General features: G+C 54.1%; 4 protein-coding genes across 4 annotated transcripts in view; 2 read left to right on the top strand and 2 right to left on the bottom strand.

Annotated features, from left to right (window-relative positions):
• Window positions 1–216: 216 nt before the first annotated feature.
• On the top strand, window positions 217–2054 carry NCLIV_034500 (conserved hypothetical protein; the record flags this gene model as incomplete). Its single annotated transcript, XM_003883651.1, has 2 exons — window positions 217–1219; window positions 1666–2054. 2 exons carry the CDS (start codon window positions 217–219, stop codon window positions 2052–2054), a joined length of 1392 nt encoding a protein of 463 aa, XP_003883700.1.
• Window positions 2055–2681: 627 nt separating this feature from the next.
• NCLIV_034490 (putative 30S Ribosomal protein S17) lies at window positions 2682–3475 on the bottom strand (the record flags this gene model as incomplete). Its single annotated transcript, XM_003883650.1, has 3 exons — window positions 2682–2862; window positions 3050–3137; window positions 3394–3475. 3 exons carry the CDS (start codon window positions 3473–3475, stop codon window positions 2682–2684), a joined length of 351 nt encoding a protein of 116 aa, XP_003883699.1.
• Window positions 3476–4845: 1370 nt separating this feature from the next.
• Window positions 4846–13803, bottom strand: NCLIV_034480 (hypothetical protein; the record flags this gene model as incomplete). The annotated part of the gene is made up of 14 exons (XM_003883649.1): window positions 4846–5041; window positions 5376–5609; window positions 7593–7665; window positions 7937–8030; window positions 8833–8894; window positions 9333–9366; window positions 9830–9932; window positions 10233–10337; window positions 10671–10815; window positions 11111–11516; window positions 11858–11924; window positions 12355–12394; window positions 12961–13013; window positions 13325–13803. The coding sequence occupies 14 exons, from the start codon at window positions 13801–13803 to the stop codon at window positions 4846–4848; spliced, it is 2091 nt and encodes a 696-aa protein (XP_003883698.1).
• Window positions 13804–17756: 3953 nt separating this feature from the next.
• The window catches only part of NCLIV_034470 (hypothetical protein), a gene marked incomplete at both ends in the record, with an annotated part of 1828 nt that continues 1235 nt past the window's right edge, over window positions 17757–18349 (top strand). The window contains one exon of the mRNA XM_003883648.1: window positions 17757–18054. Coding sequence (XP_003883697.1) covers window positions 17757–18054 — 298 coding nt within the window. The remainder of the gene's footprint in view (window positions 18055–18349) is intronic.

Raw genomic sequence — 18349 nt, 5'->3', positions numbered from 1 at the left:
TTTAGAAACTCTAAAACTGCGAGTAAGGAAGTGGTATTTACCGGGAAATGGGCAGATGTTCTGAACTTCGTGCGACAGGAGGATGTCATAACTCTGAGCTACCGGAACGAACGCACTATTGAAAATGCAAGAGGCCACACGTCGCTTTGTCTAGGCGATCCGGAAAGGGATTTGGACGTGATCGTTCACCGGGTATTCCCAGAGAAAAGGGCAGTCATGTGTGTGACGGTGACTGGAGATGCTGTACAGAAGATGACGCCGCAGTCAGCAGAACAGTACTATCCCACGTGGACACAGTCAGTCCTCGAGTTTGATGAGAACGTAGAAGAAACAGACCACGAACAAGGGTCGCGCATGTGTGGAGGGGGGACGGTGGGTTTCCCGTATCTTCCAACAGAGCTGGAGGAATTATCCCAGCGCAGCTGTGCAAGGGAATCGTGTGAGCCCGAAGCAGCTTGTGGTCCTGTGCCAAAGAGGCCAGCATTTGACCAGCCTACGAGCTCCAGTCGCGCGCCGCCGTCAAACAGTCCTATTTTCGTGCATACTCAACCGCGCCGGCGGCAGCGAAGAGAAGTAGATGGCATGCAGCACGCTGGGTGCCTCTATGGAGGACAGTATGGCGCGTGGGTTGAGGCGGAAACCGAAGCCGTCAACCCGGAGTTGCTGGCAGCTTTCGAACACCTGCGGCAAGGTCGACCGCCGCGGGTGAACACCGTGTCTGAGGGCGCGACTTCTCAAACGCCGGGTACGCAGCTGGAAAGCTGGTCTGGAGATCCTCCCAACTGCCGGACAGCTCGGTTACAAGGGATGAAGACCGGCGGCCAAACGCGGTACCTGAGTGGGGATACGAACGGAACTTCCGTACAGCCGCTGCGCAACCCGCCGGCAATCAGAATTTCACAAGTACCCTGCATGCGTCCACAAACTCAGAGTCCGCACACTGGGCACGGGTTTCTGCTAGCCGATGACACTAAGGACGTGCCATCGAGTTGTCAATCGACTGTGGATAGCAGCCTTCTTTCAAGCCCTAGAGATCGATGCACAGACTCGCGGAATTCGCGGGGAAATCATGACTCTCGAAGTGCCGCGTCAGCACCAAACTACCGGACTCTCACGGAGGACGTCTCGAGGGAAAGAGGCAGCGGCACCCGCGCAGTCGAAGCAGTTCCAACAGAGACTGCGGGTCCGAGGGAGCCTGCATTCACGTATGATTTCCCAGGTACGTCTCAATGCGTGCTGTTCCGCTGATGTCGGAACAGCTTTTAGCCAGATGAACCAGGAAGCACACCCTCGAAAAGGGTAGCGTACTTTCCGTGATCCTTTTTTTCCACACGCCAGGTGGATATCGCGCCTGCTCAGCAAGAAGCGTGTGTGTCGAAAAAGCACCGTTAAGAGAAAGACTAGCGACAAAGGGGGGGAAATGTAAGCGAGTCAAGACGCCAGTTCATCTTGCGGTTTAGCGTATACGGAGTTTCGCCTCTACCACGCAGCAATCTGGGAATCGCGACACGCACAGAATGCGCTTGCGAATAAGTCCGTAGAAGTGAGCAGCTGTGCACCAGCTCCAAGATTCCGTCGCTCGATTCATTTCGTTCTCTCCTTTCTAGAATCCAGACGTTTGAAGTGGACATTGGTCGTAAACTCGACGTTTTTCGTTGTTGTCAGGAAAGCCCGTAGCGCTCTTCTATCCCGAGATCTACCCGGACCGCGTGGTGGTGACGGATGAAGCTCCGGATGAGTCGGCAGCCCTCGGCACAGTCCTCTCGGGTAACGGCCAGCGAGCGGACTGTCCTGTTGCCGCTTCAATGTCTCGGGTGCCTGGTAGCGGCGTGCTGGACGGTCAGGCGAAGTTCTCGTCAATGTGGGTTCGCAGCGACGGCAGGCTAGGCGGGTGCGTACCTGTGGTGTCCGCGTCAATGTCCCCAGGGATGCATCCAGCGGGGCTTACTGCTCAACTGTGGCCGCTGTACCCAACTCAAGCTGGAGAGTCGCGTTTGCTTCATTCCGCAACCTTGCGGCCTGTGAAAGACGTGTACAGTTCACCGGGGTTCTGACGACTCCACGCCGCCAACCAGAGCAGCCTGGCGACGCAAAGGGCCGATGTAATGTAGTTGCGGGAACGCCGAGAAGGTCGAGAACACAGGTGCGCACCGGGCGTCAGAAAGTCAGCACCAGGCGTGCTTGTGTCCCCGCGAAGACAACGCGGCATTTCATGCACTGAGCCGTCCTCTTCTGTGGTGGGTCACTGAAGTTCTCCGCAACTCAATGGTGATGTGAGATGTGCTTTGCCATGTGACCGGGCAATCCTTTTAGTGCCTGGGATGCGCCTTTCCAGCACGGGCTACATCAGAAGAGCCGTCTAGGGCATGAGAGCGCTTCTTCAGGGCCGTGGACCCCGCATGTACAGTGTGAAGTTGTTTTGATTCCGATCTGTGTCGGCCGGATAGAGCGGCACTAACAATTACTTGAAGCAATGCAACGCCACTCGCGCTACCACGGATCGCCAACGCAGGTTCGACATTAGAAAAGCATGCAGGCGCGGCGTAGGGCCGTGAACCCTTTTGCGAAGCGCGACTCACACAGCGGCGCTCTATACAAGGATGCTCCTTCAAATTTGCGTCGTTTCCGTCGTTCTCACGCGGCCCTTGCGACCGCTCACCTTACTGGTGGTTCCTGCAACGCTAGTCTCGAGGTTCCTTGTGGAGAACACGAACCAGAAGATAGTTTTTCCACGGACCTATCCGATAACCGAGTGGTTGTATCCTGACCACGTCACCCAGTTTCGCTTCGTTTTCCTCGTCGTGCGCCCAGACTTTCTTAGTGTACCGGAACGTCTTCTTGTAGCGCATGACGTACATGAACCTGCAGAAAGGCCCGGGGCAGCGCAGAAACAATGACAGAGCTGAAGTCGTTGTCTTCTTTCGGCAGTTCCGGAGAGACGCAGGCGGAATTGAAAGGCAGTGCTGCAACGGCAGTGGCCGCGAGCCTTGTGTTGTTGAGCAGCAGATAGCGGCCTAGAAAACCCGTCACAACTCTACGGATTTTTTACCTGTCACAGGCAACTCGGATCGACTTTGGGTGCTTGTCGTTGATGACGTATCCAATCATCTCATTGTTTGGCAGCTTGTTGCGCATGACTGCAACACCGGAGGAAAGGTATACACAGCAGATGGATCAGTGGTACTCCTTTCAGGTAACATACCCGTCCTCGACTGTGTGTCGCCCTCGTAACGAAAGTTAACACGCCTATCAAGGCCACGCTCCCCACAATGGCCAGATCTGGGGTTGTCCGTGTGCTGCGATGCGTGCAAAAATCCGTCGGAACTGCTGGACGACAAAGTGGGCTAAAGCTTGTACGCGTCCACAGACCAGATGCCATTGCGTTCTGCTTACAAGTTCGAAGGTAGCCAGCAGTGTTCCGCTGCCACGTCTTATAGTGCCAGTGGAGGAGCGTCGGCGAGAGACAGAATGCCATTCTCGAGTGGAGCTTTCAGGCGAGTCTTTCGGTTGCCCTAGTCTTGGTCTCCACAGGGAAACTCCGGACGGTTGCATTCACGGGAGTTTCAACAAAGTTCTGCTCGCATCACGAGATAGCGTCGGTTTTCCTGACCGCCTAGAGGAAACCCAGAGCTGCCGTAGGGCGGCAGCCCCTCCAGAGTTGCCCATGAAACACGGGAATTCTGCGCCTTGCGCGAAGACACGAACGAAGCACGACCTTAGAGAAATCTCGAAAAGCAACGGTGTTCATTAAACATAAAGTTGCGTGGTCAGGTTTAGAAGATGACACTGAGATCATTTGGAACCGTGTACCGACACGCATGGGCATAACTTTGAACGCTGGCGTTGACAAAGGAGACTACGGCCGCTGCCGGGAAAATGCTCCCGTGCATGTGTAGCGCTTCCGGTCTGAGAGACTGCGTAAAGTCGGGTCTGAGAATCCGCTGCTTGGGACTTTGTGGTTCCGAGTTGGACAGAGATTGTGTACCTTTTTCATCAGCTGTCAAGGCCCGCATATTAATGTTTCTTTCGAATCCGGGGGCGCTTTACTTGAAAACGATTCGCGGAGCGGGCATTCGCTATAGAGGCTGTTTTCGAGAGCAGGGACCGGACAGCAACTGTGTTCATGCTGGCAGCACCGCTGTTTCCCGTGTCTCTTGGCAAATAAAACCCGCGATTCTGCGCAAAAGAATATAAAGCTTGCTGAGCGTCCCTGTGTATATATTCGGTACGGGTTAAGTTGTCCTGGGAAAACGGCGGTTTTCACCGCCTCCTGGAATGCCCATGGTGTTTGATTTCGGCCCGTTACACAGCCATGCAGCGTTTGCCGTGCTTTTCTTTTGGAAAACCCTAAAGTAAGTATCGCAGTTTGCGGGTGCCAGCTCTGGAACGCCCCAGCGTAGCCTGTGCATGCTCGTTCTCCCATTCGTAACTTCGAATCATCGCAGGCGGATCAGTTTCGTGGTTACTAGCCGTCCGAATGGGCCTTCTACGGCACCTGCAGTTTGAGCCGCTAAAGTGTTGCTCTAAAAGCGGAACACGGGTGTTACGAAGGGACAGATTAGTGTGGAAAAGCAAACGATCACAAATTTCCTCGTGATTCCCTCGAACGCCGGATGTCTCGCCAATACCGACTGACGGTTGGCTATAGGGAGCAGATCAACAGGCAAGTCAACAGAGTATGAAGGGAAGTACTGTTCCTTGTTGAGTTCAAAAACATTCTCACAGAATACACACACACACATAAAGGATCATTCTGAAAGCACCGGGGGATCCGTTACTCGGTTCTTGAATAATCTCTGTTCAACTGAATGCGTCTTAGAACGCCTTAAAAAACAGGTTCCGAGCTCAGACTTCCTCCAGCTTTTCAGCGATGCCGCTGTACGTGTCTTCTTCATCCGCTTGCGCCTCAACCAGCTGTTTGAGCCCATCTTGAGTGAAGAACTCTCCAGCAAACTTGAGGATGTTGTCGGGTTTCTTCTCCAAAACCTTCGTCATGAAAAGGGCCAACATTTCTTCCAGTTCTGCATGGCGTCGCAGATAACTGCAGGAGATCCAGAACAACAGAGAGCTGTGCTACCGTCGCGCACGCCGGCCGCTCAGCACCGCATGTAGTTTTTAGAGTGTGCATAGAATTCTGCGACACGTGCGTTTCCCAGATAAAAAAGGCGCCAAAAAGGCCGCGTCATCCACACGAATTCTGCGAACCCAGTCTGCGCAGGGCAATACACAAGTCACCGGTCCACAGCTGTCTTGCGTGCGTAGCGATAGGGAGCGCAAACGGGATGGTGTAGGCCTTCATTTCAGTTCGCGAAACGTAACACCGTGCAGGGTATCATTCACGTTATCCCCGTCGTACAAAAAAGTCAGCGACTCACCGTTCGTTTTCAATCATCAGTGATACTTGGCTTTTCCGCTGCGCGAGTAGCTGCTCGGCTGTTAACGTGGTAGCACCTCCCAGTGGCACATCGCCATCCAAGCGGACGGAGGGGTCGGATGCCCACTTTTGCTTCTCAAAGATAGTGTTCAGCGCTGCCTCACCATCGCTGCAGCTCACACCAGGGGCGAGGCTCTTGCACTCTTCTCCCTCAATCCCCTGCTGGCCACTCCAGCTGCCCGAAGAACCACACCATGAGGACTTGGAAGATCTCCGAGACGCGTCTGTCATTGTGAAGGCCTCGAAGACTGCGCATTTCTGCCAGCGACCGTGGAGGGGCCTGGCGGACTGCGACAACCGCCCGCATCACATTTGCGTTGTAGTCAGGAAATGACGTTTCCGCTGGACATTTAGTCGCAGCTGCAGCCTGCTCGTCACATATACTACACGTTTACCGAGTATGAGGAACTTCGTCCCAATGGCCACTGCCCTAGCAGCCACATTCAAATGCGTCGAGCGTCATCCAATCACAGAAACAGTCCGCGAAGGTAACTTCGTCGGTGCATGCAGGCTGTGGGTCGCAGCCTTCTCCGCCCCACAGAGACGAGAGCGGCCTATGACAAAGCCCAGATAGGAGCCTGCTCCTCGTGGTGACAGGAAGACGTCTTTGTGATGTTGATGGCCATTCCGAAACCGACTGCCTGGGTGCCGAAATCGCACGTGCTTGTACAGCATCCCTTCTGGCGTCACAAATGCGCTGTGTTGATATAATCTGCATTCCTCCGGTATTTCGCGCAGGCCCGACACAGACACTGCTACTGGCATCACACGTTCTCTCTCAGCTGAGCTTCTAACAAAGTGGGCGACTCCTCCCAGCGCGCGGTCGAGGGAAGTCGAAAGTCCTCCTGTGTGGTTCGTGCGGAGCTTGACGTGAAGACGTGACTCACAAGTCTGTACGGAATACACGGATCGGATTCTTGTTGGCCTGGCACCTGTTTAGTAACTGGATGAACGCTTTTTACGCCTGAAGGTTAAACGCGAGGGGGATTGTCGGAACTCGCGCTCCAGTAAGAGGAGGGGTAGGGCTTGGCGCTAAAACCCGTAACCGAAATGCAAAGTGACCTTTTCGAAAAAGCCACAAGCGCACGCGACGAAGAGGATCGAAAGCTCGACGGACTTCCGCGTTCCCAACCGCGGATGAGACGCTTGCCAGCGACGACGAAACGACTAAGTGTTTGTGTGCACGCAGAGCCGGTGGAAATCGAACGCTGAGAAACGTTTTGCGTTCTGAACTGGAGGCGAAGCCCAGACGGCCGTCGGTGATGCTGGCACGCTACACAGTTACTGGCATTGCGTGTCGAAGAAGACACGCGCCCCTGACGCGGGCAGAACCCTGTAGAAACGACTTTTTGTGTGCTCTTTGTGGGCCGGAAATCGGCTTCTCGGTTGTGCGGTTAAAAAAGTGGACACAACGATGACGACTGAGACAGCACACAAGTCACGAAAAAAAAGGAGGAAACACAGTGACAGCACGCCCTTTTGTTCTTGTACATCCACTGAATGCGTTCAAACCCACGACACAATAAAACTACACACGGGCACACGACGGCACTCAAATGGCGATTCAGAGGAAAACCGTGCGAGATATCCACATGCGCAGCCCCACCACGCTACGGTAACACATGCACATGTACATACACGTTTGCAGACACATACCTCAGTATACGCATATACATAGGCACAACGACATCAGTTCCCAGCTCTCCGAACAGCCCTCACGCTCGCGCGCCGCTGCCTCTGAGGGCGTGTTCAACAGTCGGAGTGCGGCAAAGAAAGCTTCGACGAATAGACCTGGCGGATTTCCACTGGACTGGTCAGCAGACCAGGAGGCTCCCCGCCTTCTCAGTTTTCTCTGCACGGGTGTTTCCTTGTGTCTTGCGGAACGGCGGGGGGGGGCGACACAAAAACACTGAACCTACTTGTGTATGCGCGTTCTTGAAACAACTCTAGACAGAGAGCACACAGTGTGGGTTTCGGCACTTAGAGGCAGAAAGAGACACTGCCCTCTTCGATCTGGTCTAAGGAGAAACATCACGCATCAACTTGTCTTTTCCCTCGGTGTCCTTTCTCTTGAAACACACAGAAAAAACAGAAAAACGGAGATATAGGAAAGAAGCGGCCTCCTACCCGAGCTCTTCTGAGCAGCACTAACACCCACATCCCTTTCCCCTTTTTCGCGACCGTTTCCCACAAAAGAGACGGCTCTTTCTTCGTGTTGTCTGTCGCCTCCGCTGCACGCGAAAGGCCCAGAGTGAACTGCAGACACGACCGGAGCCTGTTTCCGAATTGTAGCAAAGTCCGGACAGCTCCTTGCTCTCTCGTTCCCTGTTAACAAGGCGGCAACTGCACTTTTTCTCTACTCAAAATCGCCCACGTTGCTGCCCCAAAAGACAAAAAATAGGTCCCGTCAGTCACCTCGTCTACCACCTCGGCTAATCCAAACAGAAAGCCCGCTGCCGTCACTTTGCACGGCTGCCCATGTCTTCCCCTTCATTCACCCACCAGCCTTTCCACCTCTCTCCTTGAGACGAACCGGAAAAAACGGAGAGAAGTCGTCAGCCGACAGCGAAAGAAAGACAAAGAAGGCACGTGTGCACTGTGAAAACGACAAAGACGCACAGGGAAAGGAAGAGAGGCGCCATGTGTTGGATTCTCTCCTCGTTGTCTTTCTGTTATCGCTGAGCGAAAGACGGATGTGTCGTGATGCACGACTCCCCTTCAAAAGAAAACGCGAGGATCACTCTCATTTTCGACGCCGCTCTGCTTCATGACCGAAACCCCCTGAAGGGAGACACGAAACAAAACAGAAAAGAGCGTCCAAAGCCAAAGAAGCGAACCAGGAAAGAGCAAAAAGAAGAAACACCAGCAGCAGAGAGGGGGAATGCTTCATCTGCACTTACCTCTTTTTCCAATTTCCTTTCAGTCTTAGGAGCCGGCGAGCCAGTCTCTCGCGCGGCTCACCGCCTAGACACGCAACACAAGCGAACGCCACATTGTGGAGCGCACGCATGCACCAAAACTACCGCAGATAACTTAAATACAGTAGGAAGGTTTCACATGCATATGCATTTGTACGCATCTACAAAAAACTCAGATATACATGAACAGGTACGTATGTGTGCACAAAGAAACCAACTACATGTACACTTTCTTCTACGCATACAGGCATCTCCCTGTGTACAAGTACACACGCCGACGGGGGCATATACACCCACTTGGGGGGAGGAGAACCCTTCAAGAAAGAACAGGGACGGGAACTCAAATAAAGACGCTCAGCGCACATGCGTGCACTAAGCTATGCCTGAAAAAGAAACATATAATACAAATGAATCTAGGAATGACACAGCCGAGAAAACTGAAAACGAGTGGTATTCTCCCTTTGTTTCCGCGAGACTTACATCGCTTCCGACAGAAGCAAGCGTCGCCCAGCCCTGCTGCGCCGTCATCTTCAGGCTGTCCACTGAAACGACAAACCGATGTTCAAAACATCGACAGTAATCCATACACACAAATGACTTCTCAGCAGCAAAACATGACACCCATCTAATTCATGCATATATATATATATATATATACATATGCAAAAAGGAATACATTCATGTGCACATTCAGACACATGTATCTATCTAATTATATATATATATATATCGATGCAGAATCAGAGGAGTTGGAAGACAAGCTGGGGGCGAAGAGACCGCGGGAGGAGAGTGGGACGCGGAAGAGAAGAGCACGGGCTCCAGGAAAAAAGTAGTCGTTTTACAAAATCTATAGGATGGGAGGAAAGATCGAGGCCGAAACAGACACGTCGAGAGAAACGCGAAGAGACGAAAGAGACGGCCGTGTCCGACGGTCGCCAAGAAACAGAGAAGAACATGCACCAACGATGCGGTGGACTTACAGTGAACGACAGCCTGATCCTCGAACGCCGCAAGCTGCGAAGGACAGAACACGCGTGAAATCGGAAACGCTGGTGAGGGTCTCCTTTCAGAGCGCAAAAGTCCCCACGAGGCGCAACGAGACACGACGGATCGTGAGAACTGAAGGGGCCTCTGGGCCTCTTGGACCCAACGCAGAGAGAGGAGAGCCGCACACGGACACGAACGGAGATAGGAGACGGAGACTTCGCAGAACCTGCGGGAGAGAGTCAAGACCAGGAAAGACGAAACGCTCAAAAGAGAGCACACAGGGTCTTTCCAAAACAGCGGATTTCGAGCGAAGCAAAACGCACCGAGCGGAGAGAGAAGGCACCCGAAACCCCCAAAGGAGACAGCGAAATAGTTTGAGCGCGACGAGCCGCCTCAGAACACAGGGTGGTAACCTTTCGCACCTTTGAAGACGTGAGCGTGAAGAGAGGAAAGGAATTTGAAAAGAAAACGAGGGCGCATGCGGACTCACCCTGCTTTGCTTCTTTGTTGAATCGATCCCAAAGTACTCATCTGAAGAAATGCTGCGCTTCGAAGGATCCACGTTGATCGATGCTTGGTACGAAGAGGCAGCTCTGCGCAGAAATCACCCAAAAAGTAGGTTTTTCGATTGGCCCAAGAGGAGACACAAGGCCCCGGCCTGGAGCTTTGTCTCCCTAGGGTCCAAACTGCCGGTGGATTCCAGCACACGCTCTCATCTGCATGTGCGTGTGTGTGAACATGCACACATTTCTGGGTCTCCATCGAAGATCGAGGCAGGCTTTCGGCCACGTTCTACAGCGGTGGAGAGGGGCGGCGCCCGTCCCGCCTCGACTACTTTCGTGACTTGTCGAGTTCGAGAATCCCCGCGAGAAGAACTGCAAGAACTCGCTCACCTTGCGCCGCCAGCAGTGCCAAAGTATTGGTCCGAAGAGATCGATTTGGCGTTGCTGAAACGCGTCGCGTTCGCTGGCGCGCTCGGTGCCGGGCTGTTGTTTCCTCTGAACGCGAAAACGGATAACAGAACGGGAAGCTTCACCGCCGGCGCGGAGCGTCAGACGAAACACGAGAGAAAAACTGACAAGGCCCTCACGGAGGAAAAAATGAACACGGAAGAGGGAACGAGGGAACAGGAGAAAGAGCCGAAGGAGCAAGAGAGAAGAACGACGAGGGAAAGCAGAGTGTTTACGGCGGGACTCCAGAAGATTCGTCCAGGGCGTCGAAGGGGAAACGGGACAGAGGGCGAGGCGGGACTTGTATAGAGCGAGATGTCTTTTCAAAAACCACAAGAAAGCGAAGAGCGGCTTGGAAAGAAAGGCGCCTTTGCCACTTACCCCGTCGGGGCTCCAGGACTGACCGCGGGCCCGGGACTGTAAATGCCGGAAGCACTGACTGGTGTCGAGTAGGAAGAAGGAAATGCAGAAACCGCCGGGCCAGTCCCCGAGACAGAAGGCGGCGCTGAGGACGACGCGGGCGCGCCTGAGAGGGGCAAAACCGTTTCCGGTCATCTCAACTGAGTGTCGCTGTTCTGTCCGCCAGGCCCTCGCGGTTTCAGCCTGCTTTCCCCCTCGCGTTCCACGGCTCGGGCATCCGAATCCTCCCTCTCAGGTGGACGACTCACGAATGCGCATTTCCCTTCCTACCAATTTCTTCTCTCTCCTTTTTTTCTCTCTTCCCTCTCCTTTTTCTCTCTTCTCTCCCCTTTTTCTCCCTTCTCTCTCCTTTTTCTCTCTTCTCTAATTGTCTCCTTCCTCTTCCGCTTTTTTGTTCTTACCGAATCCTCCAGCTGCCTTCATCTGTTCCTCGATGCGTTTCTGGTCGGCCATGGCAGCCGCGTTCGCTGCTTCGGCTTCAAAGTCGAAATCGAAATCCAACTTTCTCGCGCGCAGAGCCCCCGGAGCGGCGCGTCCCCCTGCCGCCGTGCCTCGGCCTCCGAAGTTGTCCGGCGCGAACGCGGCGTTGCTCGAGAGCCCAGAGGCAGAGACTCCAGAAGCCAGGGGGTCTGACGGAGCGCCGGAGAGAGAGACAGGCTGTGTGGGGACGGCGACCGCAGGCGCGGAGAAGGCGAGCGTCGAAGGCGCTGTCTGAGGCGGGGCAGCGGCAGCCGCAGCAGGCGCCTCAGCAGGCGCAGAAGACGCGATCACCCAGCCTGCCGCCTGCATCTCGTGAGCTACGGCGCGCTGCAAAGGAAAAAAAAGGATATCGAACGGCAAAAAAGCTGCAATCGAGGAAGAATCTGCACATGCTTCCAAGACGCGGAGAGGGTCTCCTAGGGAAAAACCCTGGGGATGCGGAGGAAGGGGAAAGACAAATCGACACGGCTGACAGGCCGCAAGAAAGAGGGATTCTTTTTACACGCGGCGACGGATGTAGGCACGAATGGAGACCGGCCAGCGACAAGAAGAGAGCACAATGGATTTAGTTGAAATTTCGCTACACATCAAATCCCTCCGTGGCTCAAACGGTCTGTCTGGGTTCCAGATAAAAGCCCGATAGGAAAGCCAGCAGTCCTGCGCCTCACGTCGAGTTGTTGCTTGTACTTCGCCGCGAGCTTTCCGTGGTAGTCGACAGCTTTGGACGCGTCCATCCTGAAGAACAGAAGAGAGAGACAGCAGAGACTGCTCACAAAAGTGTCTCTTCTCAGCACTTCGAGGCGGTCGCTGCGGAGAGTCGAAACGCCAGGCCTTGCAAGTGCGCGCGCGCCTGTCCACGTTTCTCTACGTGTTCGTTTTAGGTTGCTTTTCGATCGAAGTCGCACAGATGCGCCTTCAAAAACGCGAGCCTCCAGAGCTGCCCTCACATACATCTCGGCACGCGGAGAGAGATTCACACAGGAGAAAGTGCAGAATGTGTTTGCTTCTGGAGACTGGAACCTGGGTCTGTGACGCACTGCCATCCACCGTTTATCACCTGTGGCGCACGCGCCTGCACTGGACTGCACAAGTCGCACGGCAGAACAATCCCGTTTTCGCAGCGAGAGCTCCGCTGAATAGAATTGGTCATCATCGGCGCTCCTACCCGTGTTCTCTGAAAAACTCGTGTGCCTTCTTGTTGCCTCCTGCACAGATGGGACAAGAAAACGGAAGTAAAAGGAAAGCAAACGCCAGAACATGGACCTCGTTTCCGTAACGATAAAGGCTGTTGAATGGCAGCGAGCGCGGTCGGAGTGGTTTTCGTCTCCCCTGTATGAACTTTTTTTCTTTGGAGTCGCGGCGTGAACCCTCGAACTGGTGGAGTGGAAAATCCAAGTAGAAAAAACGAAGTCGGCGTTTTCTTTGGCCCGGCAAATGCAAACAAAAGAAGCACACGTTCGACTGCAGCTTGCAGCCGGCCAAAAGACACCCACAAGCGAACCCGCTACCGCCGGCTACGGGCGTTTTTTTTTTCGATCTCTGATGCGGTCCAGCACACGCAAGAGAACAGGAGAGAACGAGAAGAAGAGACCGACAAGCAGAGAACCAAAAAGCGATTCCAAAGAAAGACGAAGGGAAGACCGGAAGAGAATGTGGCGAGAGTACGAGCACCCCTGAATGTTCACCCTAGGGATGAGAGAGAAGAGGACGGCAGTCCCGCGAACCGGCATTGGCATTCGAGAACGGCCGGAGGCAGAGAAGAATGTCTCACCCATTTCCATCCTCAGAAGTTGCTCCGGATAGAACTTGTCCATCTCGCAGGATCTGGGAGCAGAAGAAAGGGGACAGGAACCTAGTGTCATAATCTGTATCCGAAGTCTACTTTTTTTCGCTCGTCCATCTCTTTCGTCTCTCTTCTCTCTCTCTCCCTTCGCTCCTTGCCATCTTCAGTGTATCCTCCATTTGCGAAACGCCAGTTTGCGGGCGTCAAACAAATAGCGGACAGCGACTTCCCCTCTCCCGTTGGAGCAAGTCCTTCGCGCATTTTTATGTGAACCCGTGCGCGGTGCACTAGTGTCGCGTTTTCTTTGCCGCTTTCCCCTCCGCGAGTGTCTGTGGACTTTCTTCGCACTTACCGGACAAAGGAGATGTGCGTCCCCAGACGGCGGTGCTTTCCACTGCAGGTCAGACAGAGATAGATGCCGTAGGTGACGCTAAGCCAGGTGGGGTTTCGCGTGGCGCAGTCGAAGCAGGTTCGGTTGTCTCGTCTCAGACGGCGGAAAACTTCATCTCTGTCCCCTTCCCCCACGTAGCGCTTGGCATCGACCGGCATGTTCATGTAAATGCGAGCAACGCCGCCGTCCATTCCCGTTCCCATCGACGGCGCACTTGCAACTCCGCCCCCCTCGCCGACTCCAGGTGTATGTACACCGGACGGGAGAGTCGAGGGGGTGGCCGACGCGACGGAGGCCTGAGGGTGCGGCGCATCTGTGCCGTTCGGCGAAGAAAAGGAACTTGGCGGATACGCCGCCGACCCTGCATTCGCTGACGCGGGAAACGAAGAATACGCCGGGGTGTGCTGCGACACCACGCTCGAGGGGAAGGACGGATGCATTTTGAGGCGAAAGCGCGAAGAGGAAAACTCGGACAAAGCTGGCGAGAGAGAGAGAGGGTTGACTGGGAGGCCGGGACGCGAAACGACTGGAGGGTGGAGGAGGGAGAAAGCACAGCCGCGCAGCAAAGGGAAGAAGGCGACTGTGAACGCTGGAGGTCGGGTGAGCGCGAAACTGGAGGGAGGCAGATGCGAGACGCAGAGAGCAAAAGACACGAGAGAGGAGAACCGTCTGGATTGAGAGCGGGAAAGGCGACGAGAGGCCGAAAGAAGAAAACGCGAGGCCAGACGAAAGGCTTTTTTAGAAAGGAAAAGACTCCAGCTCGACCACGCCGCTGCCTGCGTCGACAAAAACGCGATGCCTTGTACAGAGAACAGATCCGGTTCAGCCTGTCCCCCCCTTCTTTCGTTTCTTTCTCTTTTTCAACAGCCTCCGTCGGCTCTACTACGAGGTTCGGTAATTCGCCGCGAAGGAACAATGTCAGTTGCAGAGAGGCCGTGTCGCAAAGGCGAACTTTTCTCCAAGGTTGCAGCGCCGACGCAGCCAGGCTCCGGGTTCTCTCTATCGCCGGCGGCGCTTCTCGCGCGGAGAACAAGATGTACCCTCAGAAGCGTGCGGGCGCAGGGGAAGAACGGCGATGCCGACGAAGAACACGGCGAGTGCCAGAGAATGGAAAGTTCCGAAAGGGATTTTCGGGCTTTTTGTGCGGCAAAAACCAGGCGCAAGAGACGAAACCTTCTGCTGGGCGACACAGTGAGACGCACACGCGAGGAGCAAGAAAACCAAGCCGGCGAGGCGAGAAGCCCGCGTGGAAAGAGGGAAAACTGCAAAACGGTTAGAGGGCAAAACTGGGGATCATTTCGAGGCTAAAGATCGGCCAACACGGGAGAAAGGAAAGCGACAAGGCCGGGGTGCGTTGTCCAGCTCTCACGCTTAGGCTGCTGTTCTCTCGCCTCCGATTTCCACGCCTTCTCATCTTTTCTCATGCAGCTCTTGCGATCCTCGCCGCCGTCTGGGATTCCGCGCAATGCTCACATCTATAAGTTTTCGTATATCTCTTTCCGCATTTATCTTCACATAAACGCCCATGCATGCACAGGGGAGATTGCAGGAAACGGTGGATACAACTAAAAAAAACCAATATCGCCCTTTGTGGCTTTTCGTTCCTCGCACTGATCAGAGCCGGAGCCAACATACAGGAGGCGCGCGATGGTGGCAGAAGCTTGGATCTTTTGAGTGCAAAAAACGACTAGAAAATGAGCCAAAGAGCGCAGTTTCAGACTACACAGAGTGCCTTTTAGACCCTCTTTGACATCCAGGCTCCTCCAATTCTGATGAAAGCCTTCTAGTTGAAGTTGAACAGTTCTAACGCGACAGCCTGGATTGCTTGTGTCCGGGGTCTGGACCCTCTCGGCGGCTTTCTCTCCTTCCACTCTTGCTCCTGTTCATGTTTGTTTGTCTTCGCTTTGGGGTCTTGAGAAAAGCGCGGAAACACTCGTTGCTGCACTCTCGTCTCTTATAGCGTGGGTGGTCTTCTCGCGAGGTAGCTCACCTTTTGAAAAGGGACAAGAGACAGCGAATGAGAAACTCTCTGACGACATGTGGAGTTTGTTCTGCTCCCTTTCCACGAAAAACAAAGAGAAGAGGACAAAAGCAAATGCCACACAGTCACCTTCTGTCTTTGTATTAGGAGTGTGAGTGCGTACCCCCAGAACCCGAGGGATGCGACGACAGTGATAGAGCATCACGGCAGCAAGAGAGGAGGAGAATCAGGGAAGAAAGGAGAAAGAGATTACGAGAAAACAGAAAGACAGCACAGAATAAGGGAGGAGAGAAGAAGAGATCAAGAGAAGTGGAGAGAGAGAGAATATGGGAAGGGAGCGAACGAGATTAGGGGAAGGAAGAATGAGGGATGAGAGAGGAGGCAGAGAGAGAGAAGAATAGTGCATGGAAGAGCAGGAGATTAGGGTATGAACCGCAGAAGGATAGGGTATGGAAGAGAAGGAGATTAGGGGAAAGACGAGAGAGAGATAACGGGAGGAGAGAGAGAAGGAGAATACGGGGAGGAAGGAGAATAAACGAAGGGTGGGAGAGAAGGAGAATACGAGATGGAAGAAAGCGAGAGTAGTTGAAGGAAGGGAGAGGATCAGAATAAGAGACGGTGCGTAGGAGAGATGTGGACGTCCTTGCGCCTCTGGTTTCTTCGCCCCTTGAAATCATTCCCTGATGAGAGATTGTGCCCCGTATTTGCTTCGAAGAAGCAGAGTATACTTATGCCAGTGAAGCAGTGAACCTTCCTCGAAGGGCAACAGCTGAAGGTGCCCATACACCACGAGTTGTTACCAGCTGAAATAGAGATGCTCATGATCTCAGGAGTTACGCCCAGCTGTATGCCCCTGCGCATTTTCTGTGTTTATATAAACTAATACGTATGTATATGGACACAGAGAAACAGAACCGAATGTGGAGGTAATGGTTATGTCCTTGTGTGTTCTCTTACGCATTCCGTGTCATCCCCTGTGAACTAGCTGCCTGATTACCCTCTCCTGGTCTCCCTTTCTGGCTGTGTTTCTTTCGTTTGTTTTTTCTGTAGAGACGACCCTTCTCTCCTGTTCTTTCTCCTCACTCGTGTGATTGTTGGTCTTTCTTGAGCATCTTGGGAGTTTCCCGTTGCCTTCTCTCGAATCCTGTATAATGCCTGCCTTCCCTCTCCCTGCCCCGCGCCTCTTTCCCTTCTTGTATCTCTCACTGTTTCGCAGCTGTTTGTCTCTTCCCTTCCCTCTCTCATCTCTGTGCCTAACGCCTTTTCATGTCTCTTCTTCCTCGTTTCTCTTTTTTCCTCGCGTTTCCTCAGCCTCGAGCGAGTAGAGCAGCGCAGGACATCTCGCCACACAGAGTGAAGACAGTTGAGAGAGCCTCGCGCGCACGAGGAACGGTCAGGCGCTGGAAGTCTCTGGCGAGATTTTGCGAGTGACCGCTGCGGTGTATGCAGTGTATCGGCAACTCTCTGGTCGGCTGTTCAGAGCCTTTCTCGCCGGAGCACTTGTTTTCGGTCGAGATCTGGGCTCATTCTGTAAGCGAAAACGAGGTGTCTCGGGACCTCGCCGCACGCACACGGGGAACACCTAACCCCCCCCCCCTTAGCCTTCAGCTCTTTGTTCCTCGCTGCGCTTCTCGCTCTTGCTGTTCTGAGCTTCCTTGTGGCCGAGCTGGTCGTCTTTTGTGGCAGAACTAGAGGGTTTCTTGTAGCAAATGCGTCGGGGTTGTTTGTGTGTTCCGAGGAAACTGCCTCGAATCTGTAAAGGGAGCCTCACATGTGCAGCCGGGTTTTTTTGCCTCCTCGGAAAGCCGCCGCCTCGCGACTCGTGTGTGTCCTCTTAAAGTCGCCTTTTCCATGAGTCTGGGTTTTTGGGGTGTCGAGACACCGACAGAAAACGGGCGTGCGCGCACAAGAACTTTTCCGCGTTTCCGTGTCTGCAGGGTCAGACACTTCCGTTTCGTTCTTTTCGTTCGTCTTGTCGACCTCCAAACGAATTTCTAGCACCTCTCGGAGTCTCTCTCGCCACTGAACGCGGCTTTCTCTTTCCTCTGTCTTCCCGCTCTCGCACTCTCGCTTTCGTCAGCGAGCCTCTCGCGAATTGAACCGCTCTTCTTTGCGGATTTTTTTTTCAGTCCCAGTCTCGCAAAACGCGGCTTTGCGGTCCACAGTCTTTCTCGGCTCTTCCCTTCTCCGGCCTCGCAGTGCTCCCCGAGAAAAACGCCGGGTTTCCGCTGCTTCCTCCGCGCGTGCTCCGGCGCTCCCAGGGTGGCGCAGTCTCTCTCTCTCTCGCTGGTCGAGAAGTCGCGTTTTTGGAAGAGTTTCCTCTTTCCACTTTGCCGTTCTTTCGCGCGATTGTCCCCCCGCTGGAGCGCGCCTTTGTCTTTTCTCGTGCTTCACACCGAATCCGAAGGAACGATGGCGGGCGGCATTCGCAGGCAACACCCCGCGCCCGCGGAGAAGAAAGATGATTCGCAGAAGAAACGGTCTCCGAACCGCCTCATCGTCGAAGAAGCCATCAACGATGACAACAGCGTCGTGGCGCTCAACCCCGCGAAAATGGAGGAGCTCCAAATTTTCCGCGGAGACACCGTCCTCCTGAAAGGCAAAATGAGACACGACACCGTCTGCGTCGTCCTCGCCGACCAGGACCTCGACGAGGGAAAGATTCGCCTCAACAAAGTCGTCCGAAAAAACCTCAGAGTCAAGCTAGGAGGTGAGAGACAGCGCAGACGTGGAAGAGACGGCCGGGGAAATGGGGGTACAGGCAAGAAAAAGTGAAGAAAAAAGCCGGGCAAATGACAGAGACGGCCCCAGAGATGAGAAAGACTGAAGGGACGAAGCGCATCCCGCGCAGGCTCGACCCTAGGCGTCAAGGGAAGAGAACGTACGTTGTGTACGGACACCTGGACGCAGGACCGGTTCAACGCGAGAGAGAAGAGAAACGAGAGAGCGGGGTGCGGAGGGAGGAGGGGTGAACACGTGCACATTCGACTTGAAGGTCGACACAA

The sequence above is a fragment of the Neospora caninum genome, chromosome VIII (genome assembly GCF_000208865.1).
Source record: "Neospora caninum Liverpool complete genome, chromosome VIII".
Taxonomy (NCBI): Eukaryota; Apicomplexa; class Conoidasida; order Eucoccidiorida; family Sarcocystidae; genus Neospora; species Neospora caninum.
This window is presented reverse-complemented; position numbering and strand designations above follow the sequence as displayed.